Here is a 20,538-nt window from a genome sequence, read left to right as displayed (position 1 = left end):
GCTGGACCCTCATGCTCTCGATGGCGGAGGTGAACTCTGTGATGCCGTTCCTCACCTGCCCCACCTTCTGGCTCAGCTCAGCCTTCTTGCCGTCCTGGTGAAAAGAGAAAAAAACAATTAAATAATAATGAGATGGGCGCAACGGCCTTGTGAATAAGACACCAGTCTCCCTTGCGGAAGGTTGGGTTGTTTGTTGAATCCTGGCCGCATCTGGTGGGCTAAGGGTGGAGATTTTTCCGATCTCCCAGGTCAACCTATGTGCAGACCTGCTAATCCCCCTTCTTGTGTACACACAAGCACAAGACCAAATACGCATATTTAGGTGGCTGATCAAGACTACAACAGAGTGCATGTTTGTGTGTGTTCAATCGTAAAAGATAAGAACAATTCTACCTGATTTGAATCAATAAATACAATCATGTCAACAGTCATTATTAAACTCCAAAATTTCATACTTTGGTCAAAAATACAAATAACATACAGTTACCAGACTATCTGCTTCTGATTACCACAGCTGGAGCTATGAAACTGATGAAAAATCGCACATTTACAAAAAGTTCTCAAGTTTGCCTGCCTGTGGAAGGTAAGTGTACAAAACCATCCTTTATTTCTTTGAAGCGGGTCTAAACATAATGAAACTAAAGTGTGCAATTTTATTCCCAACGAAGGCCCCATATTTCAAAAGGAATGAAGAGGGCAGAGTCTAATGCCTTGTTTAAACCATAATTCGTTTCTCCCAAACTAGTCTAAAAGTAATGAAACAAAAGGGTGGAGATATATTACCAGTGATTCCAGCTGTCCCTTGAAGTTGGTGCTCTGAGACTTGAGCGAAGACAGTTGTTCCAACTCTCTCTGTTTTTCTGACATGAGCTGTTCCTTGCGCTGCCGCTCCCACTCCATCTGACGTTGTCGCTCAAGCTCTCGTCGTGCTTGCTGTATAAATAAATATAGATAAATAACAAATACAAAATCACATGTTTTGATTTACACAGATTTCTGCAGTTCTTCTTCCCTAGTTCCGCCCTGTTATCACTTAAAAAAATGCAGAAAATGTGCCCCCCCACCCCCCCCCCCCCCCCCAAAAAAAAATGTAATCAGGACAGAGTTGTTGGTATTTATCAAAAGTACTCCACTAAGTATTGGGGGGGGGGGGGGGGGGGCGGGGGTTGTCCTAGAAGAGGGGTCCCACTGTATCTGGTCACTGACCTCTCTTTGCTCCATCATCTTGCGTCGCTGTTCGTCACGCTCCATCTCAATCTTTCTCTGCTTCTCCAGCTGCCTGTGTAACTCCTCCTGCCTCTTGGCTTCCTGCTCCAGTCTGTGGCAACAATCAACACAGGTGTTAACATTCTCCAGGCCGTTATAGGGGAAGAAAGACGAATTCAAAAAAATAACTCCATTCGGTTGTTGGAGAGTGACATTTTCTTTGCCAAACCTCGTACAAATATTGGAGGGGCCAATCACTAGCGAGCGGTCTTTCAGAAACACGTGGAAACACGCACATGTTTCCTTCACACCCCTTGCTAGTAGATTGGCTCCTCCATTATATTTTTACCAGGTTTTGAAAGAAAATGTCTCTCTCCCACAACCGATCCAAACCCAATGGAGTTAATTCCGAAAATCGTCTATTCTGAACATCTTAAACAGGATCATTTCGCTTCCATCTTCTGTTTTGGAGGATCTATGTATGCATGTTTACAAGGCCCTTTACAAACCATTTTCTTTTTCTAATCACTATTGCAAGTTTTAAACCAAATATTGACCAGTCAAATTTTATGATTTACTTGAATGCACAATGTTCAGTCTGTTTTCAATCCATTAGATCAATGCAGAAACTATGTTGGTACAGATCAATGCAGAAACTATGTTGGTACAGATCAATGCAGAAACTATGTTGGTACAGATCAATGCTGAAACTAAGTTGGTACATAACTTTCTAGCACTGGACTCACAAACTGGAAGGCGTAAAGGCTGAAGAAGAAAGAAATCTGTAATATCTTGACTTGATTCAGATCCACAGTTACAGTTACATTTCACAATGTTTTAAGTGATTACAAACATGTTTGTGAATGGACTGTGTTGAAGTGTATGTGTGTGTGACCATGTGTAATAATTAGGTTTGTGCATGTGCATGTACGCTTAGAGCACTTTGTATATCTTTATTAGTGGATATTTGTTATGATTATTTTTGTAAGGCGCTTAGAACTATGTTAGGATTTGCACCATATAAATACCCGTATTATTATAACTGTGGATTTGAGATGCAAGTAATAGAAAGAGAATTACAATTCCACCACAAAGAAGCAACAAATCCCATTTTCACAGACCTAATTCTCTCTCTCTTTTCCGCCTCTCTTCGCTCCTTCTCCAGACGGGCGTTCTCCTCCGCTTTCAGCTGCTCCTGTAGGGCGGCTCTTCTGCGCTCCAGCTCTGCTTGGCCTTTGTCAAAGTTTTCCTTACGCTTGTCCTCAAATGTTGCTGCACAGAGGTAAAAGAAATGAAAAAAAAGGTATTCTTGCTGTTTTGTAGTTTTCACAAATTTGTATGCACCATGACTGGATCTGAGGCTGCACAGATTTTCATTACCGTGTAATGAAGATTTTTTTCGTTAAAAATGTCACGTTCCAATAACTTACCATTCTTGTTTAAATTTGATTTTGAATTTTGGAGAATTGGCAGTCAGTCTATTCGTGGATTTGTGTAATAACAAGTACAACACCATGAAAACCATCAGCAAGAACCTTTATCACTGACACTTCTGATAAACATGCAAATTCTTGAGGCAAGTCTTTGCATGTTTATCAAACGATATGGCTCCAATTCACAGCCTCGCGCCTGGACAATGTCTAGTTCTTTGGGACACAGTCTTCTTCTTCTTCTTCGTTCGTGGGCTGAAACTCCCACGTACACTCGTGTTTTTGCACGGGTGGAATTTTACGTGTATGACCGTTTTTACCCCGCCATTTAGGCAGCCATACGCCGCTTTCGGAGGAAGCATGCTGGGTATTTTCGTGTTTCTATAACCCACCGAACTCTGACATGGATTACAGGATCTTTTCCGTGCGCACTTGGTCTTGTGCTTGCGTGTACACACGAAGGGGGATAAGCCACTAGCAGGTCTGCACATAAGTTGACCTGGGAGATCGGAAAAATCTCCACACTTAACCCACCAGGCGGCCGCGGCCGGGATTCGAACCCTCGACCTTCCGATTAGGAGGACGACGTCTTACCACCACGCCACAGCGCCCGTCATTTGGGACACAGTGATAAGGATGGCTGGTAATTATTTTTTATCATCTCTTCAGCTGATATTGCTATTTGAGACTGATGCAAGTTTGTTTCCTTTTTCAGTTCACATGGTAAGCTCCATGCTTAAAACTATTTACAATCAGGTCTAGCACTGTAAAAAGAAGATTCTAAAAGTTTATTAATTTTCACATCTCTTACCGTATTTGACGGATTACAAGACGCACCGTTTTATAAGCCGCACCCCCGACTTTTAACAAAAAAATTGGGACGAGCCACGTATAGGCCGCGTCACTATATTAGCCGCCGTCGAAAAAAATATAATCAGATTGTGTCAATCAATCAAAACAACCAGGCAAACAAAAGTACGGTATTTGGCGAAATCGGCTCCGAGAATAAACAAGTGAAACAAAGAAGAAAAGTGAAAAAGTTTGAAGAAAAATATCACACACACACAATTTGTAACCAACACACACATGTAGTCCCGCCCGGAATAAGCTTTTTTTGGATGATTTACGACTTTTGCGCACATTTCGAGCAGACGAAAACACAACATGGCGGCTCTCGCTTCTCCAACTATCGCGAGACACAACAAAACTGAAATCTCGCGCGCGAGATCCTGATACATCCGGTGTTTCTCTGTACGCTATCTTGTCACGATGACTTGTTGACAAACGAAGATTCACGAAAGAAAGAGAAAAGCGCCGAGACTTGAGCAGAGAGCTAATAAAGTACCGGTAATCGCTAATCGAGCGAAATGAAAATCCGCGGCGATTTCCATTTGGTGAATGTTATTCAAGTTTAGGTAACGTTTTAGCCGCATCTTTTTATAAGCCGCAATGCGATTTTCTTTTTTAAAAGTCGCGGCTTGTAGTCCGTCAAATACGGTACTTTAAATCTTGTTAAAACAGTGATAAGGGAGGTCCGCCTTTAAGCTTACAGCTGTACATACCCATGCACAGATCTTCAGCTTCCTCTGCGGCAAGTTGCGGCGCCTGTGCAGGAAGTGGCTGCTGCATACCAATGCCACTCAACAGGTCTCCAAACGAGTCCTTCTGCTGGGGTGCTGCTCACAGACACAAGGAGGAGAACACATGAAATAACTGTTCACGAATACAGTCAAATCTCTCTATAATGAACAGCCAAAGGACCGACCAAAAGTGGTCATTGCAGGCAAGTGAATAATCTAGAAACAAGAAGGGCAAAGCCCATACGACTCACATGCTTGACCTTTACATGACCTTGACCTTCAGGGTCAAGGTCAAATAACTAAACCTAGCAATGACATCATACACTAAGAACTGCTTTACACATTTTTCCTACCAAAATACATGTGACCTTGACCCAAGGTCATGCAACACAAAGCTGTTAATTCAAGACATAGGAAGTACAATGGTGCTTATTGGCTCTTTCTACCATGAGATATGGTCACTTTTAGTGGTTCACTACCTTATTTTGGTCACATTTCATAAGGGTCAAAGTGACCTTGACCTTGATCATATGTGACCAAATGTGTCTCATGATGAAAAGCATAACATGTGCCCCACATAATTTTTAAGTTTGAAACAGTTATCTTCCATAGTTCAGGGTCAAGGTCACTTCAAAATATGTATACAATCCAACTTTGAAGAGCTCCTGTGACCTTGACCTTGAAGCAAGGTAAACCAAACTGGTATCAAAAGATGGGGCTTACTTTGCCCTATATATCATACATAGGTGAGGTATTGAATCTCAAAAACTTCAGAGAAAATGTGAAAAATAGCTGTTTTTTAGACAACATTTATGGCCCCTGCGACCTTGACCTTGAAGCAAGGTCAAGATGCTATGTATGTTTTTTGGGGCCTTGTCATCATACACCATCTTGCCAAATTTGGTACTGATAGACTGAATAGTGTCCAAGAAATATCCAACGTTAAAGTTTTCCGGACGGACGTCCGGACGGACGGGGGGGACGGACGGACGGACGACTCGGGTGAGTACATAGACTCACTTTTGCTTCGCATGTGAGTCAAAAAAAGGGGGCGTTGCACTGTATTTGAGAACACAGGGTGAACACAAGTTTAAATTCAGACACTTGCACGCGCAAGTAAGAACAAATTTGCTCAACAGTGACTTCAAACTCTGCTCTGACAGTGACACCAGAGTTGGGAGGCTGTACATATCCTTACCCTAATCTTTGGTATTAGCAAATCTCAAAAGTCTACACTAGACTTCCGAGGTTCTACTGAGCTAATCTTTTCAACAAAGAGAACCAAACACTTAAATAATTACCACATTTTTTTCAAAGGAAGCCAGGCCTCGAACTTGCAAAGAAACAATACTTGGGAACACTTTTTGACCCAATCACTGAATACCTGCTTGAGGGGGAGGAGCTATCCCAGCAGGCATTGCTCCAGGCATGCCTCCCGCAGGCCCGAAACTTCCGCTGCGAGTTTTGGTCGGGATGAGCTCTGGCGGTAGCTTTTGCGGCAAGGCGCGACCGAGACGAGCCATATCAACCAGGTGCATAGCGATGCAGAACTCGTCACACGTCAGTTTGCCGTCTCCGTCCACATCAGACAGCGCCCTGTTAAGACAAAGATAACAAGGTTAGAACTAAACGCGCTACTAGATGTGTGATATTGAAGAGAATACTAGTAAACCTGAACTTTTTTGCTTCACATAAAAATAATTCATAATCTGAAGTGGAAAAAACACACCAATCTGTGTATGTATTAGATTTTTTTTAAAAAGAGAATTTTGTTTCTCTATAAAGTGGAGAAAAAACTATAAAGTGGAGAAAAAAGTTTTTTGTGTGATGAAGAAATTCTGCAAAGTATGTCCAAGCTTTTTCCTGCACCACCCTCTCTCCCTAAAAAAACACCTGTTATGTTTTGACAGGGAGATGGTACCTTTTTCTTCATATAAGTTCAAATGTATACATCCACAAACTCACCAGATCTGGGCCAGAAGAGGCTGGGGCAGTCCAGATGACATCAAAATTGCCCTGGCTTCCACACCTGAACACATACACATCGCAAAACAAAAATATGAATCAGATGAGCAGCAACGCTTTTCTTACTTATGTACCTCTGATACAGCATCACACTGACACACATATTCATGTAACAATCAGAAATACAGTCCTCATAGTGCAAACAAAAGCACATAAAATTGGTTGGGTGAGAAGGTATAATAATGTACATGTTTTTATCCAGGAAGTATGAGCTTGTACATTGTTTTCATTTTTAAAGTATAAAGCTTTCTGGCTTCTGCATAACAGGAATGTCAATGCACTCAGAGATAATTTTTCACTATGATCACACACTTTCTTTATTTGGTGTTTAACGTCGTTTTCAACCACGAAGGTTATATCGCGACCGGGGAAGGGGGGAGATGGGATAGAGCCACTTGTCAATTGTTTCTTGTTCACAAAAGCACTAATCAAAAATTTGCTCCAGGGGCTTGCAACGTAGTACAATATATTACCTTACTGAGAGAATGCAAGTTCTTAACAAAGGACTTAACATTTCTTACATACTGCTTGACTAAAATCTTTACAAAAATTGACTATATTCTATGCAAGAAACACTTAACAAGGGTAAAAGGAGAAACAGAATCCGTTAGTCGCCTCTTACCACATGCTGGGGAGCATCGGGTAAATTCTTTCTCGTCCCAACCAATATAGGACTCCCCCTAACCCGCGGGGGGTGATCACACACTGATCAGCCCCATTGCTTTTACAGTGTACAACTCTTCTACATACTATTAAAACCCCTGATCAAGTTATTTCCGAACATTGTCTATTGGCCGGTTTTTAATTCCGCCATCCCACCCCACGAAAAGCTTCTAAATATTCTCCCTCCACTTGTTGCCTCCACTATCCCTCCCCAACAAAACCACACAATGAGCAAATGACAGGATCAACAAAAGCAGCTGCAGATCGTGTAAGAAACAAACGGCCAAGCAGTCTACATGCATAAGACATGTGCAACAAGAGTAAGCGAGAATTGTGCGGAACCAATCTCCTGGCACATGAGAGCATATATATACAAAGAATTGAAATGGACAAGTGCCTTTCATCCGTTTCTGTTGCAGATCTAGCACCCACCTGTGAGAAATCCTCGCTTGTTGCGGTCGTGCGAGTTGAAGAGCTGGGTGTATTTGAGTCTGGTGGGGTGAGGCATGGACCACCCGGAGCTTGCCATGCTGTAACAAAACCACTAGCACCCCTGAACATTTACTCACACCAACAGACATACGAATGAAACAACCACTTACTAAACTGCGCAGAGAAAAATCATTGAAATACTGAGGAAATATTACCAGACAATTTTTTTTTATCTTCAAGATTGATATTCCATTCTTGAACAAATCCAAAACCGATAGATGATGCTAATGTTCAAAAATCAAGAATCAAATACAAACAAGTCGCGTAAGGCGAAAATACAACATTTAGTCAAGCTGTCGAACTCACAGAATGAAACTGAACGCACTGCAATTTTTCAGCAAGGCCGTTTACTCGTAGCATCGTCAGTCCACCGCTCGTGGCAAAGGCAGTGAAATTGACAAGAAGAGCGGGGTAGTAGTTGCGCTGAGAAGGATAGCACGCTTTTCTGTACCTCTCTTCGTTTTAACTTTCTGAGCGTGTTTTTAATCCAAACATATCATATCTATATGCTTTTGGAATCAGGAACCGACAAGGAATAAGATGAAAGTGTTTTTAAATTGATTTCGAAAATTTAATTTTGATCATAATTTTTATATTTTTTTTAATTTTCAGAGCTTGTTTTTAATCCAAATATAACATATTTATATGTTTTTGGAATCAGGAAATGATGAAGAATAAGATGAACGTAAATTTGGATCGTTTCATAAAAAAAATATTTTTTTTACAATTTTCAGAATTTTAATGACCAAAGTCATTAATTAATTTTTAAGCCTCCAAGCTGAAATGCAATACCGAAGTCCGGCCTTCGTCGAAGATTGCTTGGCCAAAATTTCAATCACTTTGATTGAAAAATGAGGGTGTGACAGTGCCGCCTCAACTTTTACAAAAAACCGGATATGACGTCATCAAAGACATTTATCGAAAAAAAGAAAAAAACGTCCGGGGATATCATTCCCAGTAACTCTCATGTAAAATGTCATAACGATCGGTCCAGTAGTTTAGTCTGAATCGCTCTACACACACACACGCACAGACAGACACACACACACACACACACATACACCACGACCCTCGTCTCGATTCCCCCTCTATGTTAAAACATTTAGTCAAAACTTGACTAAATGTAAAAAGTTAGTTATTGGAACATTAACCACGCTCTCCACCCTGAGATTGAAGGAACAACAACTAACTCTGTTAAGTTAATTGTCTATTCATAATGTCATTATCATTTGTTTGAAAATGGTCCACTTCAAGTTCAAAGATCACAAGAACAACGTACTTGTGAATGTTTCGGTTTGTCCATGATTAAATGTTATAAATTACTGAACAAATTCAAAAAGATCATACAAAGGAATCCTTCAGTTCGTAACGCAGATGCACACGCCCGGTAAGGGAAACTGCACTAAAAAAATTTATTCATCAATACTTTATGATTATGGTTACCCTTCAATTGCAATAAACTTTGTTTTTGGAATCTTATGGCACACACATGCCAAGAACTTTTTCTCAAACTGTCATACTAAAATATAGAAAACAGACACAAACACCAATGTCATGATAATTTCAAGTTTACTTACCTGGCTGGTTGAGCAGGAGGCATCCCCATACCTGAAACAGATAAGGAAAACAATCATTGACTGTATTTAAGCATATTTCTGCCAGCTAGGTCTATGTAAAATCTCCTTTTTGTTTTTAAGTTGCAGCAAGCACCACTAGCAAAAAGGCAGCCCACATTATTCTGAAAAGAGAGAGAGAGAGAGAGAGAGAGAGAGAGAGAGAGAGAGAGAGAGAGAGAGAGAGAGAGAGAGAGAGAGAGAGAGAGAGAGAGAGAGAGAGAGAGAGAGAAGAGAGTAAGGTGTGTGCATTCACTTGTATTAGTGAGTGTGTGCCACCTTAAGCAAAACAATTCCATTGTGTGCGTGTAAGAGTTGGGTCGGGGTTGGGGGATGAGACATAGATGTTGAGATATCTTCTTTTTTTTAGGCAGCAAAGATCCTCCCTTGCATTAATCTTTCTTTCTTTATTTGGTGTTTAACGTCGTTTTCAACCACGAAGGTTATATCGCGACGGGGAAAGGGGGGGAGATGGGATAGAACCACTTGTTAATTGTTTCTTGTTCACAAAAGCACTAATAAAAAAATTGCTCCAGGGGCTTGCAATGTAGTACAATATATTACCTTACTGGGAGAATGCAAGTTTCCAGTACAAAGGACTTAACATTTCTTACATACTGCTTGACTAAAATCTTTACAAACATTGACTATATTCTATACAAGAAACACTTAACAAGGGTAAAAGGAGAAAAAGAATCCGTTAGTCGCCTCTTAGGACATGCTGGGGAGCATCGGGTAAATTCTTCCCCCTAACCCGCGGGGGGTCCTTGCATTAATACCTTGTGCAATTTATACACACTAAATTCAGCCGTTTTGTCTCTAAAAGTCACAAGGCTACAACGAACTGATGTCAATAATTCTCTCCAAAGACAAAAATACACAAACACAAGTAAAAGTATACCGGTAACAAACGGTGGAAGAATGAATGAAAATAGCCGCACATCAAAGGAAGAATACAGAGTGGAAATATGTGTGCTCTGTGTGTGCGGCCAGATCAAAGGCAGGTCCATTGTGATGCCTTGACACTGACCTTCTTCCCAGGGGTCAATGACCCAGTTTTAGCTATGAGAGGTGGTTCCCCTGTCATATCTGAGAGAGGAAACACTTCCTGCACCGGGGTCAGTGACCGAGTTTAACCTATGGGGCGGTCTCTTTGATGTCTTGAGAGGAAACATGGCCAGGGTAGTACCTAGTAGCTGAAACATGCATTATCACAAGTTGTTTGACTGGTACTCAGACGGTCTCTCTGATTTTTTTCTTTGAGGAGGAAAAAAGCCGGAAAATACGGTACATGCTTTTACACGACTTTTTAAATTTTACTTCTAAAATTACAGTAAAGTGAACATTTGAACTATGCCTCTCTATGGATTATATTATGAAGCTGTTGAAAACATGCAGAGATTGTACTCTCCAAGGAAAGATCGACTGGGACGATCATTTGAAGGTGAGTGGGAAAACTTTTAGGGTTGAAAACTCTACAGCGAATTACTGATATAACGAACTAAAATGTATCTCCCTTGAGATTCGTTGTACCCGGACTCCACTGTAATAGAAGCCTAAAGTTAATCAACTAATTGCATTCACTACATCAGTACATGAGTTAAAAATGAAATGTCAAAAGTCAACCACAAAAAAACAAAAACAAAAATACATGCACACACAAACATAACACAAGCAAGCTAAATAAAAAAATAAAATACAAAAAAGCAAGCAAAAAAATGATTAAACAAAATAATAATAATACCATACAATACAAAATGCACCCACACACACACAAAAGCTAAAATTACATAACAAAAATCAACCCAGACAATGATAAAATCAGCAAACAAGCACACCACAGAAAACAAGCAACACAAAATGCACCCACACACACATAAAAGCTAAAATTACATAACAAAAATCAACCCAGACAATGATAAAATCAGCAAACAAGCACACCACAGAAAACAAGCAACACAAAATGCACCCACACACACATAAAAGCTAAAATTACATAACAAAAATCAACCCAGACAATGATAAAATCAGCAAACAAGCACACCACAGAAAACAAGCAACACAAAATGCACCCACACACACATAAAAGCTAAAATTACATAACAAAAATCAACCCAGACAATGATAAAATCAGCAAACAAGCACACCACAGAAAACAAGCAACACAAAATGCACCCACACACACATAAAAGCTAAAATTACATAACAAAAATCAACCCAGACAATGATAAAATCAGCAAACAAGCACACCACAGAAAACAAGCAACACCAAGAAACACCCACACACAAAGAAAACAAGCAACAGTGTCCAACAAACCCACACACATAAATAAACAACTAATGAGAGACATCGGCCTACCCATGCCTTGCATGCCTTGTGCGGGGCCCATGCCGTTAGCCATGAGAGGCATGCCCACAGAGCCCGTGGTCATTGTGTTGGTGCCTAGGGAGGCCTGAGGAAGCATGCTGCTAGCCACGGGCATGCCTGTGCCAGACAGAAAGATAGTGGACAAAGTCAGAGAGATAGACAAAGCAAACGAGAGCTGAACACAAAGTCAGAGAGATGAGAACCCGAAAACAAAGCAAACAAGAACTTAAAAAGAAAAATTAGTCAGAAATAGGGACTTGAGCATCCCTGTGGCCAGTATACCTCCCACAGGCTGTTCACAAAAGAGTGCAGATGATTCTTTTGGTAATTCAACTGATCGTGTAAGATTCTTGCCTGGCTTACTGTAAGCCTTACAATACACCCTTTCATATACAGCCCTTGTTTGTTTTCTAACCAGACAGCTAGCATTCCCAAGAGTCCATCGAGTCTTTGTGCTAGCCAAATCTAACAAATTAAACTCGTCAGGACAGGAACTTAAGAGCTTGAACAAAAATAGTCCGAAAAATAGGATCTGGGGTGGCCAAATCTCAAGAATTGAACTCATCATCCTCCGAAAACGGCGTATGGCTGCCTAAATGGCGGGGTAAAAAACGGTCATTCGCGTAAAATTCCACTCGTGCAAAAAACATGAGTGTACGTGGGAGTTTCAGCCCACGAACGCAGAAGAAGAAAAAGAAGAACTCATCAGCTATAGTCAGTTACATAAAAAAAAAAGTCAGCCGCCTCCTTCTTGACGTTTTAGTAGCCCAGAACATGCAGCAGTGGTTTAATTTCACAGAACATAAATTGATGTGATTCATGCAAAAGTAAGATGAAGAAATATATCCCTATGCACCCTTTGTCAAACAAAAAGACATGAATTATAAGACCCACAATAAGTTGCAAAAAAAGAACATATTTGGTAAAAGCAAGATGCAAACAACATGCTAAAAAGTAAAATTGAAAATTAATGGAAGCAGCTAAGTTATAAAATCCGCAAAAAGTGTATAGAAAAAGACTGACAAGCAAATTATCAAGCAGTGGATATACATGTATATATATCCTCCTAGACAATGAATTTAAATCTGAGACTAAACAAGACACAGACACCTGCTACACTGTATGAACAATCTATCTTCCTAAACTACCAAGTAAAGTAAATCTATCAACAAAAATAAGTTTCACACAGAAATGGAAAAAAAAAAAACCAAGTTTACCCATTGGTGGATTCATGGCCGGGGCCATTCCCATGACAACCTGCTGGCCCATAGCCATTGGTCCAGCCTGCATGCCAAAGGTGCCAATCACAGGACTCGGTGCCGCCTTGAGAATAGAAGGCAGTACTTTAGGCAGTTCGTAGCCCTGCAGTTTCTTTTTGATCAGGTGCATGGCCACGGAGAATTCTAACTTGTCCATCTTGCCATCATTGTTCATGTCAGCCAGGCCCCTGTGATAAGGAAAAGGTAAACATTAAAAGCTTGATCTTTGAAACCATGCAGTTCTTGGGTCATGCAGTGCCTTCTTTATACATACATGTATATGTAATCACAACATGTATGATTTTACATAAAAAGGGAATTCCATCTTGTCTATCTTGCCACCATAGTTCATGTCAGCCAGGTCGCTGTGAAAAGGAAAAGGGAAACATAATTGATCTTGTTCTTTGAAAACATGCAGTTCTTGAGTCAAGCCTTCTTTATAACCACAAAATGTATGATTTTACATGAAAAGAGAATTCCAGCTTGTACATGTTGCCATCATTGTTCATATCAATCAGCAAGGCTCCTGTGATGAGGAAAAGCTTAATTGATCTTGTTTGTTCTTTGAAAACAAGCCGTTCAAACTGGAGCCATGCAGTGCTTTCTTTATAACCACAAAATGTATGATTTTACATGAAAAAAGACATTTTCGCTTTAATCACTTCTAGTTCTAGTCTTCACAACATGTATCATTGGGCAAGGAAAAGCCAGTCAGAAATAGAACATCACATTTACAGCCTTGATAACAATTTTTAATAAATCTGCCTAAAGCAGGATCTTCAACAGTATGATGTCAGAAATCAGGGAGTTTTTTTTAATGACTTTACCATATATTCATTTCTTACCATATTTGACCTAGAACCTGAGTGCTCAAGCCTGACTGCATGAAAAAATCTCGAGCCTGTCCACCTGTAAAACAAAAAAAAGCAAATAAGTATTCAAGTTTCAACCTCTGAAATACAAAAATCTATCACATTCACAATGAAAATTATAAAAGCAGTAATTTATGCTGTCTTTCAGTTTTCTCTCTTCATTGTAAAAAAACCAAAATAGTATCCATTACTAAATTAACCTTCTTTTTTTTTTATCACATAGTCCTACAGTACAATATTCCATACATTATAATATAGTTATATACTAATGCCAATTACATACAGAACATTAGCATGATAACATCAAAAGCACATGTATGCATTTTAGCAGGTAACAGCTGAATAAATCCAGCTTGCCTTAGTTGCCTATCACTCAGTTTGACAAAAGATGTCAGACTGTTTCAATTAAACATGCCTTCCTATGTGGTGTGTGCATCCATCCACAGTTGTTTGTTTACCCCCCCCCCCCCCCCCCCCCAAGTTCAGTTCACACTAGCTACAGATATTTTCTGTGTATACACGTCTGGTGCAATAAATTGTAAACATTGACAGACACAATTCTCAGCACGTCACTAATAATACAAATAGTAATACTACTACTAATAATTAATACTGATGAGCAGTTCTACTTCTATTAAGCGCATTATCCATGAATCTACTGCTAAAACACTGTATCAAAATGATCAAAACTATAGTTATAGTTAATTCTCAGTTAACAGAATACAGTAAAAACAAGAAGGGCAAAGCCCATACGACTCACATGCTTGACCTTGACCTTTACCGTCAAGGTCAAATAACTAAACCTAGCAATGACATCATACACTAAGAGTAAGAACTGCTTTACACATTTTTCCTACCAAAATACATGTGACCTTGACCCAAGGTCATCCAAGGTCATGCAACACAAAGCTGTTAATTCAAGACATAGGAAGTACAATGGTGCTTATTGGCTCTTTCTACCATGAGATATGGTCACTTTTAGTGGTTCACTACCTTATTTTGGTCACATTTCATAAGGGTCAAAGTGACCTTGACCTTGATCATATGTGACCAAATGTGTCTCATGATGAAAGCATAACATGTGCCCCACATAATTTTTAAGTTTGAAACAGTTATCTTCCATAGTTCAGGGTCAAGGTCACTTCAAAATATGTATACAATCCAACTTTAAAGGACCCTTGCGACCTTGACCTTGAAGCAAGGTCAACCAAACTGGTGTCCAAAGATAGGGCTTACATTGCCCTGTATAGCATACATAGCTAAGGTTGCCATTCTCGATAACTTCAGAAAAAAATGCGAAAATGTGAAAAATGGTCGTTTTTTAGACAACAATTACTGCCCCTGTGACCTTGAACTTGAAGTGAGGTCAAGTTGCCGCACATGTTTTTTGAGATCTTGTAACCATACACCATCAGGCCACATCAGGTGTTGATAGACTTAATAGTGTCCAAGAAATATCCAACGTTAAAGTTTTCCGGACGGACGACTCGGGTGAGTACATAGACTCACTTTTGCTTCGCATGTGAGTCAAAAAGGAAAGCTAAATTCTTGCCTAGAAAAATTTAACACTTATCACATATTAACCAGTCACACACACTGACACAGACACTGTCAGATTTATACCTGTAACATAGCCATTGACGGGTTTCAAGGAGAAGAACTGTGCGTCATGCTTGGCTCGTTCCTCTCCACTGATTTTCCACGGATCACCGCCTCCCGCCGCCATGGTGGTCAATCACTTCACTCAGTTCAGCAACCCTCTCTGTGAAAAAAGACACAAAACAAACAAGTCGCGTAAGGCGAAAATACAATATTTAGTCAAGTAGCTGTCGAACTCACAGAATGAAACTGAACGCAATGACATTTTTCAGCAAGACCGTATACTCGTAGCATCGTCAGTCCACCGCTCATGGCAAAGGCAGTGAAATTGACAAGAAGAGCGGGGTAGTAGTTGCGCTAAGAAGGATAGCACGCTTTTCTGTACCTCTCTTTGTTTTAACTTTCTGAGCGTGTTTTTAATCCAAACATATCATATCTATATGTTTTTGGAATCAGGAACCGACAAGGAATAGGAGGAAAGTGTTTTTAAATTGATTTGGACAATTTAATTTTGATAATAATTTTTATATATTTAATTTTCAGAGCTTGTTTTTAATCCGAATATAACATATGTATATGTTTTTGGAATCAGCAAATGATGGAGAATAAGATAAACAAAAATGTGGATCGTTTTATAAATTTTTATTTTTTTTTACAATTTTCAGATTTTTAATGACCAAAGTCATTTATTAGTTTTTAAGCCACCAAGCTGAAATGCAATACCGAAGTCTGGGCTTCGTCGAACATTACTTGACCAAAATTTCAACCAATTTGGTTGAAAAATGAGGGCGTGACAGTGCCGCCTCAACTTTCACGAAAAGCCGGATATGACGTCATCAAAGACATTTATCAAAAAAATGAAAAAAACGTTCGGGGATTTCATACCCAGGAACTCTCATGTCAAATTTCATAAAGATCGGTCCAGTAGTTTAGTCTGAATCGCTCTACACACACACACACACAGACAGACAGACACACACACACACACACACACACACGCACATACACCACGACCCTCGTTTCGATTCCCCCTCGATGTTAAAATATTTAGTCAAAGACTCAAAACTTGACTAAATATAAAAAGTAGATTCTTTCTTTCTTTATTTGGTGTTTAACGTCCTTTTCAACCACGAAAGTTATATCGCGACGGGGAAAGGGGGGAGATGGGATAGAGCCACTTGTCAATTGTTTCTTGTTTACAAAAGCACTAATCAAAAAATTTGCTCCAGGGGCTTGCAACGTAGTACAATGTATTACCTTACTGGGAGAATGCAAGTTTCCAGTACAAAGGACTTAACATTTCTTACATACTGCTTGACTAAAATCTGTACAAAAATTGACTATATTCTATACAAGAAACACTTAACAAGGGTAAAAGGAGAAACAGAATCCGTTAGTCACCTCTTACCACATGCTGGGGAGCATCGGGTAAATTCTTCCCCCTAACCCGCGGGGGGTAAAAAAAAAAAAAAGGTCAGGTCAGGTGGGTTTTTTAGCCGCAAAAGAGTATCTTGCGAAGCGCCCCTTCAAAAAATGTGGCAAGCTATATATATTATATATAATATATACTGTTCAAAAAAAGAAACGCATAGCTTGTAATATTTGGTTAATTTAGTTATATGGCTACAAGGATATCCACCAAACTGCAGAAAATGTTTATCTGGTCGTCGACCTTTCGTCCATTGCCACAAGTGAGCTCTGCACGTGACGCATGCGTTATCCGTGGCTACAATGTCAAAATTGCTCATTTGGCATGACCACTCGTCATGCTTCAGTGTAATCTCGTGAAACTCGGGGAATATTGAGCTCTCACCATGTCTTCCAAAACCCATAAAAGCGGATTGTTCGCCACAAAGAAATCAGACGACAATTCAGCGACGAAAGATGGCCCGATTGAGCAGAGAAGACCGCCAAATTGCATTGGGTCGTTTACAAGCAGGCCAAAGTCAAAGTGCAATCGCCAGGCACTTCCACGTGTCCCAGAGCACCATCAGTAGACTGTGGGTCAGGTTTCAAGCCACTGGCTCCGTTGCTGACTTGCCACGAGCGGGAAGACCAAGGGCGACAACTGCTGCTCACGACCGCTTCATACGGCTCCGCCACCTCCGGAATCGTTTCCTGTCGGCCTCATCTTCTGTCCAGGCTCTCCCCGGGCCACACCGATTATCGCACCAGACCGTGCGGAACCGCCTGCATGAAGCTGGTTTGAGAGCTCGCAGACCTCACAGAGGAGCTGTCCTCACCCGCCGCCATCGCCAGAACCGAGTGCAGTGGGGCAACCAGCACCTTCGCTGGACCGTCCGGAATCACTGGAGACACGTGTGGTTCAGCGACGAGTCCTACTTCCTGCTCCAGCGACATGATGGTCGGAGGAGGGTCTACCGGAGAGTAAACGAACGTTACGCGCCCAACTGTGTGGATGAGGCACCCGTTCATGGTGGTGGAGGCGTCATGGTGTGGGGGGCGATCAATACCGCTGGAAGGAGCACCCTGGTGCACGTCCAAGGGCGCATAACTGCCCAGCGATACGTGGAGGAAATTCTGCGCCCACACGCCCTTCCTCTTCTGGCTGACCAGGATGCCATATTCCAGCAGGACAACGCTCGCCCGCACACAGCACGACTCACCACCCAGTTCCTCACCGACCACCATGTCCAGGTGCTTCCCTGGCCATCCATGTCGCCAGACATGAACCCGATAGAACACCTCTGGGATGAATTGGACAGACGTGTGCGCAGGCGAGAAGAAGCGCCGGCAAATCACCGCGATCTATTGCAGGCACTTCAGGAGGAGTGGGACACCATCCCACAGCAAGATATCCGGCATCTGATCCAGTCCATGCCCAGAAGGTGCCGGGCAGTTGTTGCTGCTCAAGGCAGTCACACCCCCTACTGACTTGACAGCCTCGGCACCCAATCGTATTGATTGACTGATTGATTTGAAGATGCAAATGAACTGTGTGTGCATTCAACTGTGTCCATACCAAATTTCAAACAAATAATCTAAATATTGGATTTTCTGTTAATTTTTTCGAAAAATAAAACAAATTTGGCAAGTAGCAACTATGCGTTTCTTTTTTTGAACAGTATATATGACCAAGTCAGTTGACTTGTGCAGCATGCACTTCCACTTTCCACAGCTACTGCCTGGACGTCAGTAATGTTTATGAGCCCCTGTCCAAATTGTCCATTGACTCCTTTCACTCCCACCATTTCAGCCCACTGAAAGCGAGCAGTCCAAAGAGCCCAAGCGCCTCAACATCTGGCGCGACCCCCAACAGAGCTCAGTAGTTTTATCATTTTAACAAGTCACTAAGAGTGGGAAAGACATTGAAGCGACAAGCCTGTATACATATGACTTGTCCCACCATAGTCAGGACTTTTATTGTATTCTAAATCATTATTATGCGCTCTCCCGCATCCGTTGCGAAGATGACCAACAGTGGTCCCTGCAACGTAAAAGATCCAGATCCAGATCTAGACGCATGCATGGTGGACACAGTGAAAAATGAGCTCTCAATCTCATAAAGATACAGTTATGGTGCATTTTGTGCAGAGTGCACTTGATACGATGCCCGGTTTTCTGTAAAAAAAAAAAAAAATGCACATCAGTGTTCACTATGTACTATACTACCACAATGATCGCTAGCTAGCTGGCCTGCAGTGATTGCTGACCAAATCAACAGCCACTGCAGCGCGAGCAATCATTGAGGTACCAAAGATAGCAAAACAATTTGGCTATGTTCGTGATTCTTCACATAGATCTATATAGATACGGCTTGTGTCTGTCTGTCTGTCTCTCTTCGCGATGCATGGCCAAAGTTCTCGATGGATCTGCTTCAAATTTGGTGGGCATATTCAGGTAGACCCTGGACACAATCTGGTCGATGAAAATGCTCAACCCGTGCTCTCAGCGCGCAGCGCTGAACCGATTTTGGTTTTTCTGTAAATCCATTTCCAGTAACTCTTCCTTATCTTCTCCAGTGTTTTGCGCGTTTATCTCCCTTCCTTCGTGTGGCGTCAATCGCGGGTACCCGGCAAAGCCGGCGTACGGTGCGCAACTCACCCGGCAAAGCCGGGTACCCGGCAAAGCCGGGTATTCGGCTCTACATCTTCCCGGCAAAGCCGGGTATTCATACTCCGTCTCGCGATCATCCCGGCAAAGCGGGTAATCATCTAGTATAATATATATATATATATATATATATGCACAAAATTGGTTATCATAAATTAAACTTAAAAGGAAAGCTCCTGAAAGGTAACACTGTAAACAACACTGGTAAAGCTCAGTATTTGGATTGACACACTTAATTATGCTTCCTCTCTTAAATGACTTCCCCCAAATCAAAATAACCGGCATCATTGGGATATGTTCAGACTCTCGGAACAGTTGCCATTTCCACTCTTGCTTGTTTTAAGGAATTCAGGAAATCTAGCAGATAACACCATCATTAATAACAGGAAGTAAGTTGACAATGAAATATTTGAATAGTACATAGCTCTGCAGTAATTAAGTGCTAGGGGAGGGGGAGAGAGAGGGGGGGGGGAGAGAGAGAGAGAGAGAGAGGGAGAGAGAGAGAGAGAGAGAGAGAGAAGTGAAACTATATAGTCACATAAATTATATTCCCCCAGTGGATAACAAATTGTCTTGGAACAGTACACATTTATAATCTTTAAACATTGACTAAAAATGCCAACCCAACTACACACTCCCCTCCCCCACCCCGAAAGAAGAGCAAACTGGCAGTGGGCGTTTGCCCCACTCCCCTCTCTTCCCTCCACTTTTTCAAAAGGAGGGGGTGCCAAATATTCTTCAGTTAAATTAAGTTTCCTACTTTCTTCCTTGTATTTTTAGTCTTCGCACTTTCTACACCAATTAAAGTAACACTGAGTGTATTACTTTTGCGCGTAGATCTGTCCAAACATACCGGCATTCCACAAATTATGATCAGTCATCGATCTGCTAAGGTTTCGTGCAACTCGCATACAATTTGGAGACTGTCGGTGGTTTGTGTTTCCTGTAGACCTATCACAACACTCGCAAGGCTTCAAACGCTTTCCTCTATCACAAGTAAAATGTCCCTCGTGATGGGTCTTACTCTTAGCATTGGATACACAATCAATTACAGACGTATGACGGTGTTGGCAAAATATTTCGAGAACGCTCTTAATCTTCGTGCCATCCCCTGCTAATGTCATAACTTGGACGCCGCCATGTTGACAAACTAATGGGACGACAAGGCAAAGTCAAAACAACAACGCACACATTTCATCAATGTTGAAACATGCATTTAATACTGCATGTTCTCAAGCAGCCATTTAACTTGCCTGTTGCACTAATTATGCTGAAGTAAGTCCACAAATTACTATGCGGTACAGATCCATTCCTCACTTGCTGTCTGCATCCCAAAACTGCATTGTGGGTAAAGGGG

The 20,538-nt window shown here is 41.2% G+C and overlaps 1 protein-coding gene across 5 annotated transcripts in view; it reads right to left on the bottom strand.

Annotated features, from left to right (window-relative positions):
* The window catches only part of LOC138962744 (intersectin-1-like), a 107,271-nt gene extending 92,003 nt beyond the window's left edge, over positions 1-15,268 (bottom strand). For 4 of the 5 annotated variants that reach the window (XR_011454590.1, XM_070334689.1, XM_070334688.1 and 1 more), the window contains exons 1-13: positions 15,132-15,268; positions 13,482-13,545; positions 12,595-12,824; positions 11,369-11,494; positions 8,974-9,004; positions 7,337-7,434; positions 6,182-6,245; positions 5,601-5,812; positions 4,199-4,312; positions 2,328-2,478; positions 1,207-1,318; positions 784-933; positions 1-94 (exon numbers count right to left, since the gene is read on the bottom strand). The exon at positions 1-94 is cut by the window's left edge and continues 47 nt beyond it. Coding sequence is in view for 4 of the 5 variants with exons in the window: in XM_070334689.1 (XP_070190790.1) it covers positions 1-94; positions 784-933; positions 1,207-1,318; positions 2,328-2,478; positions 4,199-4,312; positions 5,601-5,812; positions 6,182-6,245; positions 7,337-7,434; positions 8,974-9,004; positions 11,369-11,494; positions 12,595-12,824; positions 13,482-13,545; positions 15,132-15,234 (1,549 nt within the window). In the remaining variant the exon portion in view is untranslated. The remainder of the gene's footprint in view (positions 95-783; positions 934-1,206; positions 1,319-2,327; positions 2,479-4,198; positions 4,313-5,600; positions 5,813-6,181; positions 6,246-7,336; positions 7,435-8,973; positions 9,005-11,368; positions 11,495-12,594; positions 12,825-13,481; positions 13,546-15,131) is intronic. The other variant, XM_070334691.1, reaches the window with a different exon arrangement.
* Positions 15,269-20,538: the final 5,270 nt, after the last annotated feature.

The sequence above is a fragment of the Littorina saxatilis genome, linkage group LG3, assembly GCF_037325665.1.
Source record: "Littorina saxatilis isolate snail1 linkage group LG3, US_GU_Lsax_2.0, whole genome shotgun sequence".
Taxonomy (NCBI): domain Eukaryota; kingdom Metazoa; phylum Mollusca; class Gastropoda; order Littorinimorpha; family Littorinidae; genus Littorina; species Littorina saxatilis.
The sequence above is the reverse complement of the archived record's forward strand: the minus strand, read 5'-3'. Positions and strand labels throughout refer to the sequence as shown.